The sequence below is a fragment of the Palaemon carinicauda genome, chromosome 13 (genome assembly GCF_036898095.1).
Source record: "Palaemon carinicauda isolate YSFRI2023 chromosome 13, ASM3689809v2, whole genome shotgun sequence".
NCBI lineage: Eukaryota > Metazoa > Arthropoda > Malacostraca > Decapoda > Palaemonidae > Palaemon > Palaemon carinicauda.
The window spans coordinates 34,412,585-34,431,516 of NC_090737.1; the positions used below are offsets into that span (position 1 = coordinate 34,412,585).

The following is an 18,932-nucleotide window of genomic DNA, read 5'->3' on the forward strand; positions in this document are numbered from 1 at the left end:
ACTTAAAATTTGTGATTTGTTCCCACACGGAGTACTTACCTCGAACTACTTTCTTAGGAGACTTACACTTTAGGAGGTGGGAGTGGCCTTCTAGACCTAGAGACCGAGCTAAGCATGATCAGGGGAACCTAGATAGGAGGCTAGGTTCTGTTGCCATTCATGAAACACGGAAAATAGGGAAAAACTACACAAAAAGCTCTATCTTAGTGTCTAAGTAACTCACCTCTGCAAGAATTCCTAGGAGACATGTCCTTCCGATGATCATGTGTCTTGAAACAGGCTCAGGGGGACTACCCGAGCACATCTTCGAGCGAAAATAGGGGAAGGAAGAATAAGGGGGTTAAGGAACGAACCTGTGTCTCTTGGTCTTACCATCCGAGGTTGTTTTTGGGGCTATGTCATCAAACGGTTTGGAGCGCGGAGATGACGGTTCCTAATGAGAATCAGTCCAGGGACTTCTTCGAATAGTCCTTTAGGTAGTGAGCCGTGAAGGTCGACTGGTTAGACCAGGTGCCAGCTCTCAGGATTTGGTCCACTGCCATATTCTTCTCGAATGCTAACGAGGTACTTAGACCCCTAATGTCGTGGGGCCTGGGCTTGCCCGGCAGGGGAATTCCCGCACTACTGTAGGCTCTGATAATCACCTGTCGCAGCCAGAAGGAGATGGTATTCTTTGAGATTGGCTTCTTCACTGGGCCTGTGGAGACAGACAGACTTTTGATATTAGGCCGAAGTTTAGCCGTCCTCTCTAGGTATTTCCTTATTGCCCTGACAGGGCACGGCCTCAAGTCCTTCGGGTTGTCCGAACGGGGAATTGCTGGTATTGAGAAGCCCTCAAACCTGGGATCCCACACGGCTGGATTCTGGGTCTTAGCTACAAAGGATGGTACAAACTTGAAGGAAGCCTCTCGTCAACCCTTCGAGTGCGAGACCTCGTAAGACAGTCCATGAATCTCCCCTACCCTTTTTGCTGAGGCCAAAGCCAGCAGGAAAACAGTCTTGAGGGTGAGATGTCTTTTAGGGGCTCAAACGGGGGTTCTGATAACATCTTCAGGACCCTGGCCACATTCCACTGTGGCACCCTAACGGCTTGAGGGGGGCATGTCTGCTCAAAACTCTTGATGAGCATCGAGATATGTCTAGAGGCTCCCAGGTCGATGCCCTTCAGGAGGAAAACTTGGCCTAACGCTGCACGGACTCCCTTGATGGCCGGAATAGACTTGTTGACCACGTCCCTGAGATAGACCAAGAAGTCCGCAACCTCCGGGATGGAGGCCTTCAGTGGCTTGATGCTCCTGGAGTACCACCACTTAGTGAAAGTGGCCCACTTTGCTTGGTAGACCGCTGCTGATGAACGTCTCAGATACCCTGACATCCTTGCTGCTGTCTTCGACGAATAGCCTTCCTTCCACAGGAGACGCTCAATAACCTCCACGCATGAAGGCGGAAGGACCGAGGGTTCTCGTGGAACCTTTGAAAGTGGGGCTGCCGGAGAAGGTCTGGCCTGTCCGGGAGGGGCCAGGGTGGAAGACACGCTAGTTCCTTTAGATCCAAGAACCATTCTCTCTCCGGCCACCAGGGAGCTACCAAAGACATCTTTAGGTTGTGGGCCCTCCTTACTCTGTTAAGCACCTGCCTGAGCATCGCGAAGGGAGGCAAGTCGTAAACGTCGAGATTGTCCCAAGGGTGCTGGAAGGCGTCCTCTAACCCCGCTCTTTGGTCTGGCACAGGAGAACAAAACACGGGGAGCTGTGCATTCAGTCTTGTCGCAAAGAGGTCCATCACTGGCGACCCCCATTTTTGGATGATGACTTTGGCCACTACTGGGTGTAGGGACCACTTGGCTCCTACTACTTGTTCCATCCTGCTGAGGTCATCGGCCAGGACGTTCCTTTTTCCCAGAATGAACCTTGCTGAGATCTTGATCTGCTCCACCTCGGCCCATTCCAGAAGTTCCAACGTGAGGTCGCACAACTCCTTCGATTTTAGTCCTCCCTCCTTCTTTATGTAGGCCACCACATAAAGTCACATATTGTCACACATCCGTGCCACGGTGTTCCCCTGGAGTAGATTGACGAACTCTAGGCACGCTCTTCGAACTGCCCTCATTTCTAGGACGTTTATGTGTTGAGCCTTCTCCTCATCCATCCATTTTCCTCTTGCTGACCTTCCGAGGAGGTGGGCACCCCACCCCCCCTGGGATGCGTCCGTGAACAGGAGCATCTCGGGAGGGACGGCTGCGAAGGGCATTCCCTTGAGTGTGTTCGATCTGCTGCGCCACCACTCCAGGACTTCCTTTGTTTACGGGAGAACAGGAATCACTTTGTGGGGGGAGTCCCTCTGGTTCCAGAGCTCCTTCAGATTCCACTGGACCCCCCTGAGTTTGAGCCTCCCCTGGGGGACCAGTTTTTCCAACGATACGAGATGGCCTATCAATCTTTGCCAGTCCTTCACTCTCCTGGGCTGGTCCGACAGGAAAGGACGGAGGATCTGGTCCAAGTTGTCTAGTCTCTCCGCGGAAGGGAAGGCTCTCGCCAACCAGGAGTCCAAGACCATTCCGAGGTAGGTCATCCTGGTGGAGGTTATCAGTTGAGACTTCTCCAGGTTGATGATGATGCTCAGGACATTGCAGAACCGCAGAAGCTTCGCGCCTTGCTCCCTCAGTACTTCCCGAGGCTGTAAGTAACAACCAGTCGTGCAGGTACCGAATCAGGCGGATGCCCTGTTCGTGTGCCCATACTGAGACTGTTGTGAAGACCTTCGTGAAGACTTGAGGAGCTGTGGACAGCCCGAAGCAGAGGGTCTTGAACTGCAATGTCTGGGCACCCCATCTTACCCTTAGGTACTTCCTGCTGGAGGGGTGTACTGGGATTTGGAAGTATGCGTCCTTGAGGTCTATGGACATCATGAAGTCCCCTTCCCTCAGGGACGCCAGGACCGACTTCGGGGTGTCCATCTTTAAGTCAGTCTTGCACACAAACTTGTTGAGGGCTGAGAGGTCTATGACAGACCTCCAACCTCCCGTTGCCTTCTCCACCAGGAAGAGTCTGCTATAGAACCCCGGTCCACCAGGAAGAGTCTGCTATAGAACCCCGGGCCCGGCTCCTGGACTGGTTCTATCGCTCCTTTTGCCAGCATCGCCGAGACTTCCTCTTGCAGAGCTGTCCTCCTCAAGGGGTACTTTGGAGTCAACCACTCTGCCCGTAGGTCTGCTATTAGGAAGGATAGCCTGTACACTTCTTTCAGAACTGTTACCGTCCACGGGTCTGCACCGTGGTCTTTCCATGCTTGCCAAAAATGTCTGAGGCATCATCCCACCTGAGGCTTGGGCAGGAGTAGTGGGTCTCTCTCCCTATCTCCTCCTGGAGGAGCGGCCTGCACGCCCTCTCCCGGCTGCCGCGTAGGAAGGTCTAAAGGAGGACTGAGTTGACGATGTTCCCCTACGGGAGGGCTGCGAAGGTTGTGACCAAGCCGTCGCTGGGGCGTCTCTCCTGGGCTGGCTAGGCGAGGCCCGAGGAGGTGGAGGAGCATCGGAAGCGGTCCTTCTGTGGATGGTTCTTCTCACTGACTGGGGTCTGAGATCACCCACGTCTTTCCATTTTCTGACCCTTTCCATTATTTCTTCCGCTGCCTTCAGGGGGAAAAGGAAATCGTCCCACAGTGGCAGGTTTCTCCAGGCTCTCTCTTTTCTGTCTGGGATACGCCTGGTTATTTTATTAAGGACTGTGTCCCTCCTCCGCAGGATCCAGTTGGTGGCTTGAGCTAGAGACTGGTAGGAGACAAACTTTAGGGCCCTACCTCCCGAGCTAATCAGCTCCTTCAATAGGGCCTGATTCTCCGGTACCAAGAGGTCATAGGAAGCCTGGACTCCTACAAGGGCGGAGGCCCACCAGTCCAGCCAGGAGGACATGTTGACCAGGACCTTGGCTATCTCCTCCATCATCGTAGCCTCTGACTGCGAGAAACAGATCGGAGCGGTCGAGGCCCTATCTTCAGGTCCTCCTTGGCCTAAAACCTCGAGAGCTGGTTCCACCTTACAGGCACCTGGTCGCTGTCCCTCAGGAAGGTAAAATTTGCTCTGCGACCTCAGGCCTTGGAGCAGCTTGGAGGAACTTTGGGTCTTGGGAGCCTCCGTATGGTTGGCCACGATTTTGTTGATGTGGGCTCTACCCAGCCTAACATCCCTGGCCATCGGTAGTGCTAGGGATGGTTATGTTGAACAGGGGCCTCTACCAGTCTGTTTAGGCTAGAGCGCCAGGGGTCCTCGGCGGAGGGTTCGGGCTCTTCGATCCTGTGATGGCTCCTGATGAGCCCTATCACTCTCCTGTATGCAGAGACCTCTACGTTATCCTCCATATCCTACGTAGGGTGATCTGCTGCTCGTGACGGAGCCCCTCTGGCGGGGGCCTCCGTACGAGGCTCTGGACGAAGGACGGACATTGCTGTAGCGGCGAGGGCCTCCACCCTAGGTCTATCCTTCGTCGTGGAGGATCAGGCTTCCGTGGGCTTGCCCGACGGGGGGAGCCATCTCCCTTCTCCTGACGGTGAAGAGTCACCTTGGAGGATGGAACAAGGCTGCCAGTCCGAAGGGGCGACTCTCTCCGCTGGCCGGATTGAGCCGGAACCTTCGCGGCCTTACGCCTGTCCGATGGGGCCGGAAACGACGTATCCCTCCGTCTGTCGAATCTTCCGCCAGAAGTGAATCTGTCCGGAGTTTTGGATCTAGGGCGCCAACCTGAAGAACTCGGAACTGCTGAGAACTCAAGGAGCTTGCTACGCGGGACCAGCACCCATTCTTCTCCAGGCGATCTACTTCTCCTAAACTTCCTTCTGGGGGACCTGGAGCGTTTACCCCTGTGGCGAGACCTGGAGCGTGAGCGGGAACGAAAATGTCTCCTCCGGGATCTCTCACAACGTCTTCGGGACTTCTTTCGGGCCTCGCCCTCCGAGGAACAGGAACTCGCTACGGCTGACGAGTCTGACGATGCGTCGTAACTCGTCGGCGGGGCGGGCGAAGAGCCGCAGGAGGAATAACCCAACGACCGGAGGAAGACGAGGGCTGTAGGAAGACGTCTGGTAAGGTAGTCGACAGCACTGGAGGGGAGCATGGGCGATCTTCGATGGGGAACCAGGTTCCGAAGCCTTCCTCCGTTCTCAAAGGGGACCTGTAGGGCGTCCTCGGAGGTACCCACCCGAGGGAGTCTGATGGCGGTGAGTCGTCTTTCCCGACGGAGCCCTCGGCTTTAGAGGTACCTGAAAAGCATGCCCAAGAGGCAGGAGAAGAGGCAGTAACATTCTTACCCCACATAGGGTCATCAGACGAGACGTGCCCCACAGGCACCAGGGCTCCGTCTTCAGAACACACACCCATCCCTCCCTCAGGACCCTCACTTGCCTGGAATGACGCCACTACCCCACTATCCTGCAATACAGACTCCTGTGGAAGAGCCACCGGCTTCTTCCCCGCAACGGACTTACCTCGTCCCCTACTCTGGGTAGGGGAAGGTGGTATGGAGGCTCGCCCTGACGACGCTCCTGGAGACGCAAGGGGAGAGGAGATGCTCGCCTTCTTAGGGGACCTCTTGGGCGCCTTCTTCGTGCCAAAGCGCACCCACTAAACTTCGTTCCACGATTTGCACTCCGGGCACGTGTCCGTAGGGGAACACACACTGCCCCTACACGACAAACACAAGGAGTGCGGGTCCACCTCCGGTTTCGAAAGAAAAGCACCACACGATTTTCCGGCCATAGGCCCAGGACATCGGCGGGGATGCTCCATTACGCACTACAGTAGTAACACACCATAAGAGACAGGAATGCAAAGGGAAGGAACAAGGGAAGCACAAAGGTACCACGTGGGACCGCGGAGAGACAAGGGAAGGATACAAATATACCACGTGGAGACCACGCGAGACACAAAGGGTCGGGGGGACAAGAGTCGCACTGGGATTAAGGAGAGCGTCGAGATGTTATCGCGACGCGACCAGGGACTTACTGGAGCTCGAGACCTGAGAAAGCATGCTCCCTGACCCGGGGTTTGCCTCAGGGCACGTATCACTCCGCCTGAGGATAACCCCCACAGAAAACGGGAGTAGGGTAAACTACACAAAACTCTGGTCGGTTGGGAGGAGATAAAGTAGTTCGAGGTAAGTACTCCGTGTTGGAACAAACATACTTTCATACAACCATTTTCATAAATCTTTCTCTTATAGGTTTTACATCAAACTTCATTATGCTCAATATTAGTTACACATCAGAAAAACCCTCGCGTGCCCAATATTAAAAGCTACAGGTACACCATGAGATGAAATTCTGAATTAACAATCAATGAGACAGAATTTTAGTCAGCATTCAAAGAAACAAGGAAAAACTTGAGCATTTTCAGGTTCTAACGAAGACAAAATCCCAACAATTTATTCTCAATATTTAGGATGCTGATAAAATCAAACCATCCATTGAGAATATCAACTCAAACATTCAAGTAACAACTATATAACAATTGTCCACAGTATACTATGGCTAAAAGAGTACTCATGATGAAAAAAAAAAAACAAAGAATAAGAATAACCAATCCTGAAAGAGCTAATCATTTATCATGAATTAAATTACCAATTACAAACTGTATTTACTTACTGAACGGTCTTTCGATGAAACAGCTCTCGCCATAATTGGGTCATTGATCCTTTTTATTTTCTTGATGGGCTTGGCTCGAATATTTTCCTCCTCCTCCTCCTCCTCTTCATCCTCATCTTCCTCCTCCTCTTCCTCCTCCTCTTCTTCCTCTTCCTCCTCCTCCTCCTCTTCTCCTACCTCCTCCTCCTCCCTCTCTTCCTCTTCCCCCTCAGTATCATCTGTTTTCTGTTTGTTTGAGTCCACGCTACTTCTAGTCCTTATTCTGCGCATTGGAATTTCTTCTTTGACTTTCACGCACACTTCAGTTTCTGATTTTTTATCACTGTACTTTTCTTTATTACGTCTTCTTGTCTCTTTCCCCACAGATACACCCTCACTCTTCCCTTCCTCAAAACTCTTGTTTTGACCACGCTCCTTATTCTTAAAACTAAATCTAGTCTTCATCTTGCCTTCGTCATCGTCATCATCGGTATGCTCCGGTTCCTCCCTGAAATATTAAGTCATCATTAGTAATCATTATAATTGTTAATAACAAAATCAATTAACGAAGGAATACTTAAAATACCGGAATAAATTAGCTTCAGATATGCCATGAAGATTATACCTATCAAAACAAATATTAAATATTAAAAATGATCATAAATTGCCTTTCCTCAATTGGCCATAACCAGATTGTCGCCAGAATCTACCTATTTTAAAGTATGAGGGTTTCTATTCGTGTGGGAACAAATAATTATAACCACCTCTATTTCTTTCTATGTATAAGGTAATATGCTCTCCCAGGTTTTTGATACGTTATAGTTTCAACCCCTCTTTCATCATTAATTTCATTGTGTGCTTTTGGAAAGTATTTGCAATAATTTCTTCTAATATTACATAGTTCAGTATTGGTGGGTTCCGCCCTTCACTTGCCCTTTACAGCATGACTGCAAGTATCCAACATTCTCGTGTTTTTGTATTCCGGGTAGGTCAAACAAAACGCTTTACCATTTTAGTTGTAATTTTAAGAAAAAGTTTGTTTTCACAGTGAACAGTTGACTAAGTCTGCTTACATGATTGGTTTTATTGTTCAATGAGATTTGTTTGTGCAGGTGCTAGTACTACTTCCTTTGCAGTACTTTTTCTTAAACTATAATGATAAATCACAAATTTTAAGCAATTTGTATTTTTCCTAACAGTACTTACCTCGAAGTAACTCGCCTCCGTAAAAATCCTCGGAGACGTATTCATTCACTGACAGTGTATCCCCTGGAAGGTGAAGGACTCAAGGGTCATGTAGGGGAAGGGTGATAGGGGGGAAAAGGTAAGGAAGGAATCTGTCTCTTAGACTTACCGCCCATGGCTTCCTCAGGGCTACACCTTAAATCTTTTGGAGCGCAGAAATGACAGGGCCAAGAGAGAACCCGTCCAAGGATTTTCTCGAACATTCCTTTAGGTAGTGAGCCGTAAAGGTGGACTGCCTTGACCATGTGCCTGCTCTCAGGATCTGGCCCACTGCCATGTTCCTCTCGAAGGCCAATGAAGTACTCAGGCCCCTAATGTTATGGGGTCTAGGCTTTCCCGGAAGAGAGACCCCCGAACTGTCGAACGCTCTCATGATTACCTGCCGCAGCCAGAAGGAGATCGTATTCTCAGAGACCGGCTTCTTCACTAGTCCTGAAGAGGCGAACAGACTCTTGGTCTTGGGGCGAAGTCTGGCCGTTCTCTCTAGGTACTTACGTACCGCTCTGACTGGGCACAGTAGTAAGTCCCTTGGGTTGTCTGAATGCGGGGTTGCTAGCACTGAGAACCCCTCAAACCTAGGGTTCCAAACATCTGGGTTCCGAGTCTTGGCTACGAAGGTAGGCAAGAACCTGTAGGCAAGAACCTGAAAGTAGCTTCTCGCCACCCCTTCGAGTGTGAGACCTCGTAAGACAGCCCATGAATCTCACTTACTCTTTTTGCCGACGCAAGGGCTAACAGGAAGACCGTCTTGAGGATGAGCTCCTTGTCCAGGATATCTTTGAGAGGCTCGAAGGGGGGGGGGGGGTTTCTGAAAGCATCTTCAGCACTCTAGCCACATCTCACTGGGGAACTCTAGTGGCCTGGGGGAACACGACTGCTCGAAGCTCTTGATGAGCATCAAGATATGTCTGGACGCACCTAGGTCGATGCCCTTCAGGAGGAAGACTTGGCCTAACGCCGCCCGGACTCCTTTGATGGCTGGTATGGACGTGCCCACTTCGTCCCTCAGATAGACCAGGAAGTCGGCTATCTCGTGAATGGAGTCCAACAGCCTGATGTTCTTCGAGGTGCACCATTTGGTAAAAGTAGCCCACTTTGCTTGGTATACCGCGACCGAGGACCGTCTTAGGTATCCTGACATAATTGCTGCGGTCTTCTTCGAATATCCTTCCTTCCTCAGGAGATGCTTGATAACATCCACGTGTGAAGGCGGAGGGACCGAGGATTTTCGTGAAACCTTTGGAAGCGAGGTTGTCGGAGAAGGTCTGGTCTGTCCAGCAGGGGCCGAGGTGGAAGGCGCGCCCGTTCCTTCAGGTCTGCGAACCATTCTCTCTCCGGCCACCAAGGCGCTACCAAAGTCATCCACAGGTTGTTCGCCCGCCTCACTCTGTTGAGTACTTGTCTGAGCATCCCGAAGGAGGGGAAGGCGTATACGTCGAGATTGTCCCAAGGATGTTCAAAAGCGTCATCGAACGCTGCTGTTGGATCTGGCACAGGAGAACAAAACACGGGGAGCTGTGCGTTTAGTCTCGTGGCGAAGAGGTCTACTACCGGAGAGCCCCACTTCAGGATGATGGTCTCTGCCACTCTTGGGTGTAGGGACCATTCCGACCCTACTACCTGACCCATCCTGCTGAGGCCGTCGGCTGAGACGTTCTTCTTTCCCGGAATGAACCTGGCTGTGATCTTGATCTGTTCCTCCTCTGCCCATTCCAGGAATTCCGTTGTGAGACTGCACAGCTCCTTCGATTTCAGTCCTCCTTGCTTTTTCATGTAGGCCACCACCGTGGCGTTGTCGCACATCAGAGCCACGGTGTTTCCCCGGAGTAGATGAACGAACTCTCGGCATGCCCTTTGCACGGCCATCAGTTCTAACACGTTTATGTGCCGGCTCCTCTCCTCGGAGTCCCATTTTCCTTTCGCTGCCTTGTCGAGAAGATGGGCTCCCTAACCCTCCTTGGATGCGTCCGTGAAAAAGAGGTTCTTCGGAGGGTCGACTGCGAAGGGCATTCCTCTGAGGGTGTTTGTTCTGACGTGCCACCACTTCAGAACTTCCTTCGTCTCCGGGAACACCAGGACTATCTTGTGTGGGGAGTCCCCCTGGTTCCAGAGCTCTTTCAAGTTCCACTGAACGCCCGAGTCTGCGCCTCTCCTGGGGGACCAACTTCTCCAACGACATGAGGTGGCCTATCAATCGTTGCCAGTCCTTGGCTCTCCTGGGCTGGTCCGACAGGAAGGGCCGGAGTATCTGATCTAGGTTGTCTAGTCTCTCCGCGGAGGGGAAGGCTCTAGCCAACCGGGAGTCTAGAACCATCCCTAGGTAGGTCATCCTGGTGGAGGGTACCAGCTGTGAATTCTCCATGTTGATGGTGATACCCAAGACACCGCAGAACAGCAGAAGTTTCGCGCCTTGCTCCCTCAGTGTTCCCTCTGAGGATAAAACTAACAACCAGTCGTCTAGGTACCGAATCAGGCGGGTGCCCTGTTCGTGTGCCCAGGCTGAGACTGTTGCGAAGACCCTCGTGAAGACCTGAGGAGCTGTCGACAGTCCGAAGCAGAGGGTTCTGAATTGTAACGTCTGGGTACCCCATTTCACTCTTAGAAATTTCCTGCTGGAGGGGTGGGCAGGGGTCTGGAAGTAGGCATCCTTGAGGTTTATGGACATCATGAAGTCCTCTTCCCTCAAAGCCGCCTAAACCGACTTCGGGGTGTCCATCTTGAATTCGGTCTTGCACACGAACTTGTTGAGGGCTGAAAGATCTATGACTGGTCTCCAGCCCCCTGTCGCTTTCTCCACCAGGAAGAGCCTGCTGTAGAACCCCGGTCCTGGATCCTTGACTGGCTCTACTGCCCCTTTTGCAAGCATGGCCGAAACTTCCTCCTGCAATGCTGTTCTTCTCAAGGGGTCCTTGGGCGCCAACCACGGATCCGCTCCGTGGTCCCGCCAAGCTTGCCAAGAGTGTTATAGGCATCCCCCTACCTTAGGCTTCGGCAGAAGTAGGGGGCCTCCCTTCCTATCTCCTTCGAGAGGCGCGGCTGGAACATCCTCTCCTGGAGCTAGAGTAGGTTGGCCTGAAGTTCGCCTGAGGGGCCGAAGTACCCCTACGGGAGGGCTGCGAGGGCTGGTGCCAAGACACCGACGGGGTGTCCCTTCTAGGCTGGATAGGCGAAGCGCGGGGTGGGTGAGAGACATCCGAAGAGGGTCTCCTGTGGGCAGGTCGTCTTGCCGGTGGGGTCTGGGGTTACAGCTTCCTTAAGTTTCCTGACCCTCTCCATAGTCTCTTCTACTGCCTTCAGGGGGAACACCGACTCGCCCCACAGAGGTAAGTTCCTCAAGGCTCTCGCCTCTCTGTCCGGTAGTCTCCTGACCAGCTTGCTCAGGACTGTGTCCCTCTTCCGCAGGACCCAGTTGCCTGCCTGAGAGAGGGACTGGTACGAGAGGAACTTGAGTGCTTTGGCCCCCGAACTAATCAGCTCCCTCAGCAAGGACTCATTCTCGGGGACGGAGAGGTCGTGAGAGGCCTGAAAATATACCAACGTGCAGGCCCACCAGTCCAACCATGACGATACGTAGACTAAATCAAGGTCCATATCCTTCACCATGGAGGTTTCTGCCGGAGAAAAACACTGGAGCGGAGGACGCCCTATCTTCAGCCGCTCCCTTGTTCAGGATAGCAATCGCTGGCTCCACGGTACAGGGACCTCCGCGGCGCCCCTCCGGGAGATAAAAGCGTTTCTGTGTTTTAAGACCCTGAGTAGTTTGGAGGCGCTCTGATTCCTGGGCGCGTCCGCCTGGCTGGCTATCTATGTGGTCCATACCCAGCCTAACGTCCCTCTCCAGGGGAAGAGCCAGCGAAGGCCTCTGCTGCATAGGGTTATCCACTAGCCTGCTAATGCCGGAGAGCCAGGCTTCATCTGTCGAGGGTTTCGGCTCATCCTGCCTATGATGCCGCCTGATGAGGGCTAGGACCTTCCTATAGGTGGAGACCTCGTCTGTCGAACATTGGCCGCCATCCACGAGGCCTTCGGCCAACTGGTCCTCCGCCTGAGTAGGCACGTCTACGAAGAAGGGTTCCACGTGAGGTGGAGGAATCTTTTTCTCGTGGAGAGCCCTTTGCGGCTCAACTCGCTGAGTGGGCAGCTCCGCTGGGACGGAAGTAGCCGTCATGGGTCTACTGCCTCCTGCGGAGATCCATGGAGCTGCGGGCTTCCCCGTGCTGGCCGGTTGATTCCTTCGTTCAGGGCGGGCCATCGAAGAACTGGAGGCCGGGACAAGGCTGCCAGTCCGAAGGGGCGACTCTCTCCGCTGGGCGGATGAAGTCAGAACCTTAGTGGGCTTATGCCTGTCGACCGAGACCTGGTGCGATGACTTCCGTCGATGATCGGGTCTGCTGGAGGAGACGTACCGCGAGGATGGTGAAGGAGCTCTAGGGAGCCAGCCAGAGGTACTCGGGGCTGCTGAAGCTCCTAGGAGGTGGCTGCGGGGGATGGTGACTCGCACCCATTCGCCTTTTGACGAGCGGGGGCTCCTGTGTTTCCTACTGGGGGATCGGGAACGTCTCCTGGCGTGGCGTTATCGGGAACGGGAATGGGACCTCCTACACCTCCTACAGGATCTCTCTCGTCTCCTCCTCGAGTCCCTCGGACCTTCGTCCTCCAAGGAAAAAGAGTACGACCCAAAAGAGGAGACCGATGACTGGTAGGAATGCGCTGAATCGTCCGAGGCGTCCCGTGTTGCTGGTGGATCTTCGTGCCGATCCGCAGGCGAAGAAGGTTGAAGAAAGACGGGCAGGAGCATTGCCGACAGCGCCGGGGGAGAACTTTTTTGCGGACAAACCAGGTGTCGAATTCCTCTTCCAGTCTCATGGGCGACCTGAAGGGCGTCCTCGGCGGCGCCCACACAAGGGGGACCGAATTCGGTGAATCTTCCTTCTCGGCGTCTCCACCGGCTGCTGACGTACCAGAAACACAGACCCAGAAGCGGGGGAAGAGGCTATAGCGGGCTTCCCCCACATAGGATCGTCGGAAGAGACGGGCCCTGCTGGCACCAGGACCTCGTCTCCCGGACACACTCCCGTCCCTCCCTCAGCCCTTCCACTTGCCTGAACAGACACAACATCCCAACCAACAGACATAACAGACTCCTGGGGAAGAGCAATGAGCCGCTTCCCCGCAACGGACTTACCTCGTCCCCTACTCTGGGTAGGGGAAGGCGGCAGAGAAGCCCTCTCCGAAGAGGCATCGGGCGAAGCAAGAGGAGAGGCAATGCTTGACTTCTTCGACGATCTCTTGGTAGCCTTCTTCTTTCTGGTGCCGTAGCGCACCCACTGTATTTCGTTCCAGGATTCACACTCCGGACACGTGGCTGTAGGGGAACACACACTGACCTTACACGACGAACACAGAGTGGGGGTCGACTTCCGGCTTGGAAAGAAAGGCCCCACAAGATTTACCGGCCATAGGCCCAGGGCAACAGCGGGGATGCTCCATAACGAACCAATAAGCACCAAAACGACACAGGAACACAGAGGGAAAGGTAGGATAAGGTAAGGTATGAACACAAGGGGACCACGTGGGAACCTCGTGGGACACAAAGGGTGGGGGGACACAAAGCGTCGCACTGGGTAAGGAGAGCGCGGCGAGATGTTATCACGACGCGACCAGAAAACTTACTGGAGGTTGAGACCTGAGCGAGCACACTCTGTCCCCGGGTCGCCTCATGGCGCGTATTCCTCCGCCAGAGGTACCCCCCCATAGAAAACGGAGATAGGGTAAACTACACAGAATTCTGGTTGGTTGGGAGGAGATCCCAGATACTCCTAAGAAAGTAGTTCGAGGTAAGTACTCCGTGTTGGAACAAACATATTTTAAGCTCAAGCTCATCACAGGTCAACTTTCGTGATTTCTATACATACATATCCATATGCCCTTTCTGAGTAGGGATACCCCAATGTGGTGAAAGGAACGGTGTATCACCATGATCAGCAATGCTGTACTTGTCCGGGCTACGCATACTACGTTAGTTTGCTGTAAACAATCGGACAAAAGTCTTCCACCATCACCAATCCATAATGAAAACTCGCCAAACCCCAGACATGAATAAGACAAGTCTGAGGACCTTGTCCTCCGGTGGACTAGAAATGGCTTGTTGTATCCATATGATGTACATTCTTTCACAATCTTGACTTTTAAATTTTTCAAATTGGAGAATAAATGAAAAAAAAAAAATTACAAAGTTAGTAAAATAGCTTACCGGTACCGCCTGGCTGGAACACGTCGCCTACTACGAGGAAGAGGAATTTCTTCATCAGAACGGTCGCTTTTAGGAGAACAAAGGCGATTTGGTCTTTTAGTCCGAGAGGCAACGGAAACCATTTCTTCCTCCCCTCCATCATACCGACGTCGACCCCTTCGTCTAGATTCAGCACCAGTACTGTGGAATCGAGATGAACGACTCCTTGATACCATCACTGAATCTGAACTCATATGCCTGTGGGATCAATTTGGGGAGGGAGAAACAAAAACAGTTAGTTATACAGTACTAGGCTTTATATATCTAAAAAAAAAAAAAATAAAAAGGTTACCAATCAATGCAATTTCAAATTCTGGGATACATGAAGTTGGAGATGATGAAGGGAGCAGTAATGATTTAAAAGATCAAGATAAGCAACTGGCGACATCTAACCGAGACCCTCTGCGCCAATAGTCGTAAGAGGAGATGACGATGAAGGTGCGCTACTTTTATGGAAGATCTTACTTTTATTACCTTTTCAATAACCTTAAATTATATTTTTGTACAATCAAAAATAATTTCTCCAATAAAATATTACTAGTTTTTTTTCATGAATTCAAATTCTAAATGTGCGATCACTGCTTTAATTAAACTAATATGAATCTAAAAATTTTCTTAGGTCGTGTTTAAGGAAACAATTAAATAGGCAAAAATAAGAGAAACTTGTTCCATCATCCTTACCGGCGCAATTTTCTAGCGGGCCGTGGTTCATCATTCTCTGGTTCGGAACTCGGAACCATGGTTGGATATCCTCGAAGCTTCTTATTTCCAACCAACCATGACTGCTGATCAAAATCTTTATACTTTCGTCGCCTTAAACTGCGTCTCACACCTGAAGGACACAAATATTTAAAAATCTTTAGCAAACATTCCTCCATATTCAGATATCTTTAACAAACATTTCTCCCTATGCAGATATCTTTAGTAAACAAATATTTCTCCATATTCAAGTATATTTAACAAACATTTCTCCATATTTGTATCATATTTTATTAAAAAAAAAAATAGATCAAATTAAGAGCTCTGTATGTGTAAAATAAATTTGGAATAGTTGTTAAATGTCCCTACTGAGAAAAAACAGGATACTATTATCAAATACATGATCGGCCTTTTTTATATATACATAAGATCCTCAACTTACAAAATTGGTTACAAGCTTTTTGTAAGTTGAATTGTTTGCAAGTCCAATTTTATTGAATTTTGGCCTATGGTAAACCAGATCTGAATTCCATGCCTTTGATATCCAGCTACATAAGTCAATAAATGGTCGGATTACATATGAAATAGAAAACAGGTTATTACTAATGTTGTTTTGCTAACTGTATTAAATGATATAATACTGTTTTATCACAGTATTTCCTTATCTTTGTTATTTTCAATTGGATTTGTGTTTGCATCACCAAATGTTTGTAAGTTGAGGACTTGTATCTATAATGTATTGGTTGCACATGTGGAATGTCACTATTACTAAAATATTGTGGTCACCAAACCTACACTCTAGGTATTATTCACATAATTGGCCATATTCAGCTGAATCCATTTCTAGTCATTTTTCCCTATAAACCTAAAATTTGATTTTTTTTTCTTCAGAAATTCAATGTTTCTGCATGTCTCCACTGTGATATCAATTAGTAATTTTCTTAATAGAAAATGTAAAAAATTATAAGTACATACATGCATACACTCATACAAGCATACATCCTACAAAGACGGACATGCTCTTAAGCTTATCTGAGGATTGCAACGATCCTAAGTTATGTTACTGAAAATCAATGTATTGTAAATATATTTCTACAGTAGTTCTTGTTTGCAACAAAAAGCTAATTACAAAATCAAAAACTAAACTAACACTGTTCAAACTTACCTATTTCATCCTCCACAATTCCCTCATCTCCAAGATCATCACCATTCATCATATATGCATTCTTCCTAATACTTTTCTGATTTTTACCTCGCTGTCCTCGAGTACGCCTGGACTGAGTGAGCTGAAATAGCTCATCATCAGTATCTGTATCCCCCTCTATGCCAACGGCCTCATCTTGTCTCTTGTGTGGAAGCGCTCTTCTTGGTATAGGCTCTGAAAACCAAAACACTGTCTTAGTAACAGAAATAAATATTTAAGACAATTGAAATATTTTAAAGTATAAGTTTGTCCACATTCTTCACCACCTGTACAAATTCAGAATCATCACATTTTGCTATACAGAATACTACCATACCTATTTGTAAGTTAGAGATAAATCCTATTTGTAAGTTAGAATTATCTCCAAGTTACAATTCTACATTTAGTGTGCTGAAGTGAATGTTATGAACAGCAGCAACAACCACCATTGTTGCATACAGTATGCGATTGGTGGAGTACAAACAAAAGACAATCCAGTTAAAAATAGGCCTTTCAATTTAGAACCTGAATAGTACATCAATTTAGAACCTGAATCGTGTACTAGAGGCATGCTTTGGATTGCATTTCTACCTCCTGAAAGATTTTACCCCTAGGAAGTTATAGTTTGAAGAAAAACAGAACAAATACTAAATTTCAATTCAAAATTTTATCAAATTGGAGTTTTCAATTAGAAATAAAATTTCATTGTCTGTAGCTAATAGTTTTCTCCATATTCTTGTCTTCGCACTTACTGTATCTGCCTGAAATACCACTTGATCTAGGTATTCACCGATGTTCTCTTTTTTCATATGCCGCAAGTCTTCTCCCTATTACCTCTGACTACATGTACCAAACTGTTTAACATATGTTCATTAAACCATATGAATTCAATTACCAGCAGCTGGACACATCTTCATGTAACCTCCATGTTTAAAAGTAACTTATAAGTGGTAGAGGCAATAGACTGAACAATGTCCAAAAGTTCATCCATATATACCTATGATCACTCCATACAAACTAGGACCAGGGAGGGCTAGGCAATGGCTGCTGATGACTTAAGTAAATACGCTCATAGGATCCCTAACCATCTCTAGCTCGCAAGGATAGTGCAGAAACTAATAAATTTAGAAACTATGGGACTTGAGCCATGCTTTACAGGGATTTTTCCAATAGAGTAACCACAACTTAACCCTTTCACTGCGGAGAACGACTTTAGTTTACTCAGATTCATAACCTTTCACTGCGGAGAACAACTTTACTCCACACCGCGTTGTGAAAAAATTTCTTGTTTGTTTGTTATTTGTGGAGCTGAATTGTAAAGGAATACTAATTTTATGTTTAGGTATTCATAACAGTTTTATTCATAAAAGCGTAAGAAATTTTAAGCTTGGCGCCTTTTGTTGAAGATTTTTCTGGCTTCTATATGCTGCCATCTGTTGCCGATTTTATGAAATACCCCACTCTCTGAAGCTCTCGTCATTCTTCTCCCCTTCACTCGATGATTTTGGTAATTTTTTTGTCCTTTTTACGTTGTGTCAACATGAAATTATGATATATATGCATGTTTTTTTTTTCAATATAAATCAATATTCATTGAGTTATCGTAATATGCTTTTAAAGTTCATTTACCGTAAGTAAAAGGTTATTTACATTAGAGCTCAACAGTTGCCATGACAACTACACAACAAAAACGTTATTCATGGCATTGGAAGTTCGAAATGTGACACTTAATGGTGTTTTCAGACATCAATATAGAAATTTACTATATTAAATGAGTTATAGTCAAATAACAGACAAATTCACGAGAAAAAAAGTTTTGTGTCCTAAATCCGAAGCATTGTTTACATTCGTCAGCTAACGTTCAGTCGGTAAGTTGCCTATCAGGGTATAGGGTAAACTACACAAAACTCTGGTCGGTTGGGAGGAGATCCCAGATACTCCTAAGAAAGTAGTTCGAGGTAAGTACTCCGTGTTGGAACAAATCTTAAATTAATCAACTGACAAGTTCTAATGAAATTGGATGAGACTATAGCTAGTGAACTGACAATATAAATATATACAGTAGTAACTTATAATTTTTTCTAACATTTGAACACTCTTTTTGTTTAGCAGTTGGATCAACACATTAGCATCGTTTACTTTCACTGAATTCTTTATTTAGTGTAAAGGGTTCATATTCATTGGAGAATGAAATGTTTTATTTAACAATGTTCATAACTAACTTAATTCAGTGAAAGTTAATTCTAAATGTGGCACTGTATCAAGATACAAGTAGAGGTAGTTGGCCACTTTAGCTTCATCTTATTCTATTCAACTTAGTGATAAATCTGGTTAATGCAAATTTAGCTTTTCCATCTCTTTACTAAAACAAACTAATCAATTTAATAATCTGTATAAAAACTTATCAGGTGAAGTACCTCAAATATTCCATTCCTGATTTCTTTTGATAATTTCAAGTCCCCCCTCTGTCAAATCTAGTCTTGTGTACTTTAGCACAGTGTTTACATTATCTGTAGCAACTGTCTCTATTGCTATCCTATAACAAATTTGCTAACATTATCACTAGTATTAATACTGTATCATCACAAGCTTGCTTAAATCCCTAGTTGGAAAAGCAAATGGTTAAAGTCCAACAGGCCAAATAAAGAATACAATCTGTCTGAAACCCTACTGTTTTAGTATAAAACAATATTAAATTGAGGGCTATCTGCTTAACAACAACAAGAAAACAGCATCAAATTCAAGGCAAATCCAAAGAACAAAAAAAAAAATTCCCACAATTCTTGAAATATTTTCTCAACAGACCCACTTTCTGTGAGTAGTTAGTCCCTATAAATAATCTCTGATCATTTGACACTCATTGTATCTTCCCCAGAAGAAATGTAACATAAAACCAGACAC

The 18,932-nt window shown here is 48.0% G+C and overlaps 1 protein-coding gene across 6 annotated transcripts in view; it reads right to left on the bottom strand.

The window, feature by feature from the left end:
- The window catches only part of LOC137652271 (ATPase family AAA domain-containing protein 2-like), a 96,442-nt gene that overhangs the window by 53,341 nt on the left and 24,169 nt on the right, over positions 1–18,932 (bottom strand). For 4 of the 6 annotated variants that reach the window (XM_068385555.1, XM_068385556.1, XM_068385554.1 and 1 more), the window contains 4 exons: positions 16,014–16,226; positions 14,831–14,981; positions 14,111–14,347; positions 6,634–7,120 (listed from right to left, as the gene is read on the bottom strand). In XM_068385555.1, the coding sequence (XP_068241656.1) occupies positions 6,634–7,120; positions 14,111–14,347; positions 14,831–14,981; positions 16,014–16,226 (1,088 nt within the window). The remainder of the gene's footprint in view (positions 1–6,633; positions 7,121–14,110; positions 14,348–14,830; positions 14,982–16,013; positions 16,227–18,932) is intronic. The other 2 variants (XM_068385558.1, XM_068385560.1) reach the window with 1 other exon arrangement.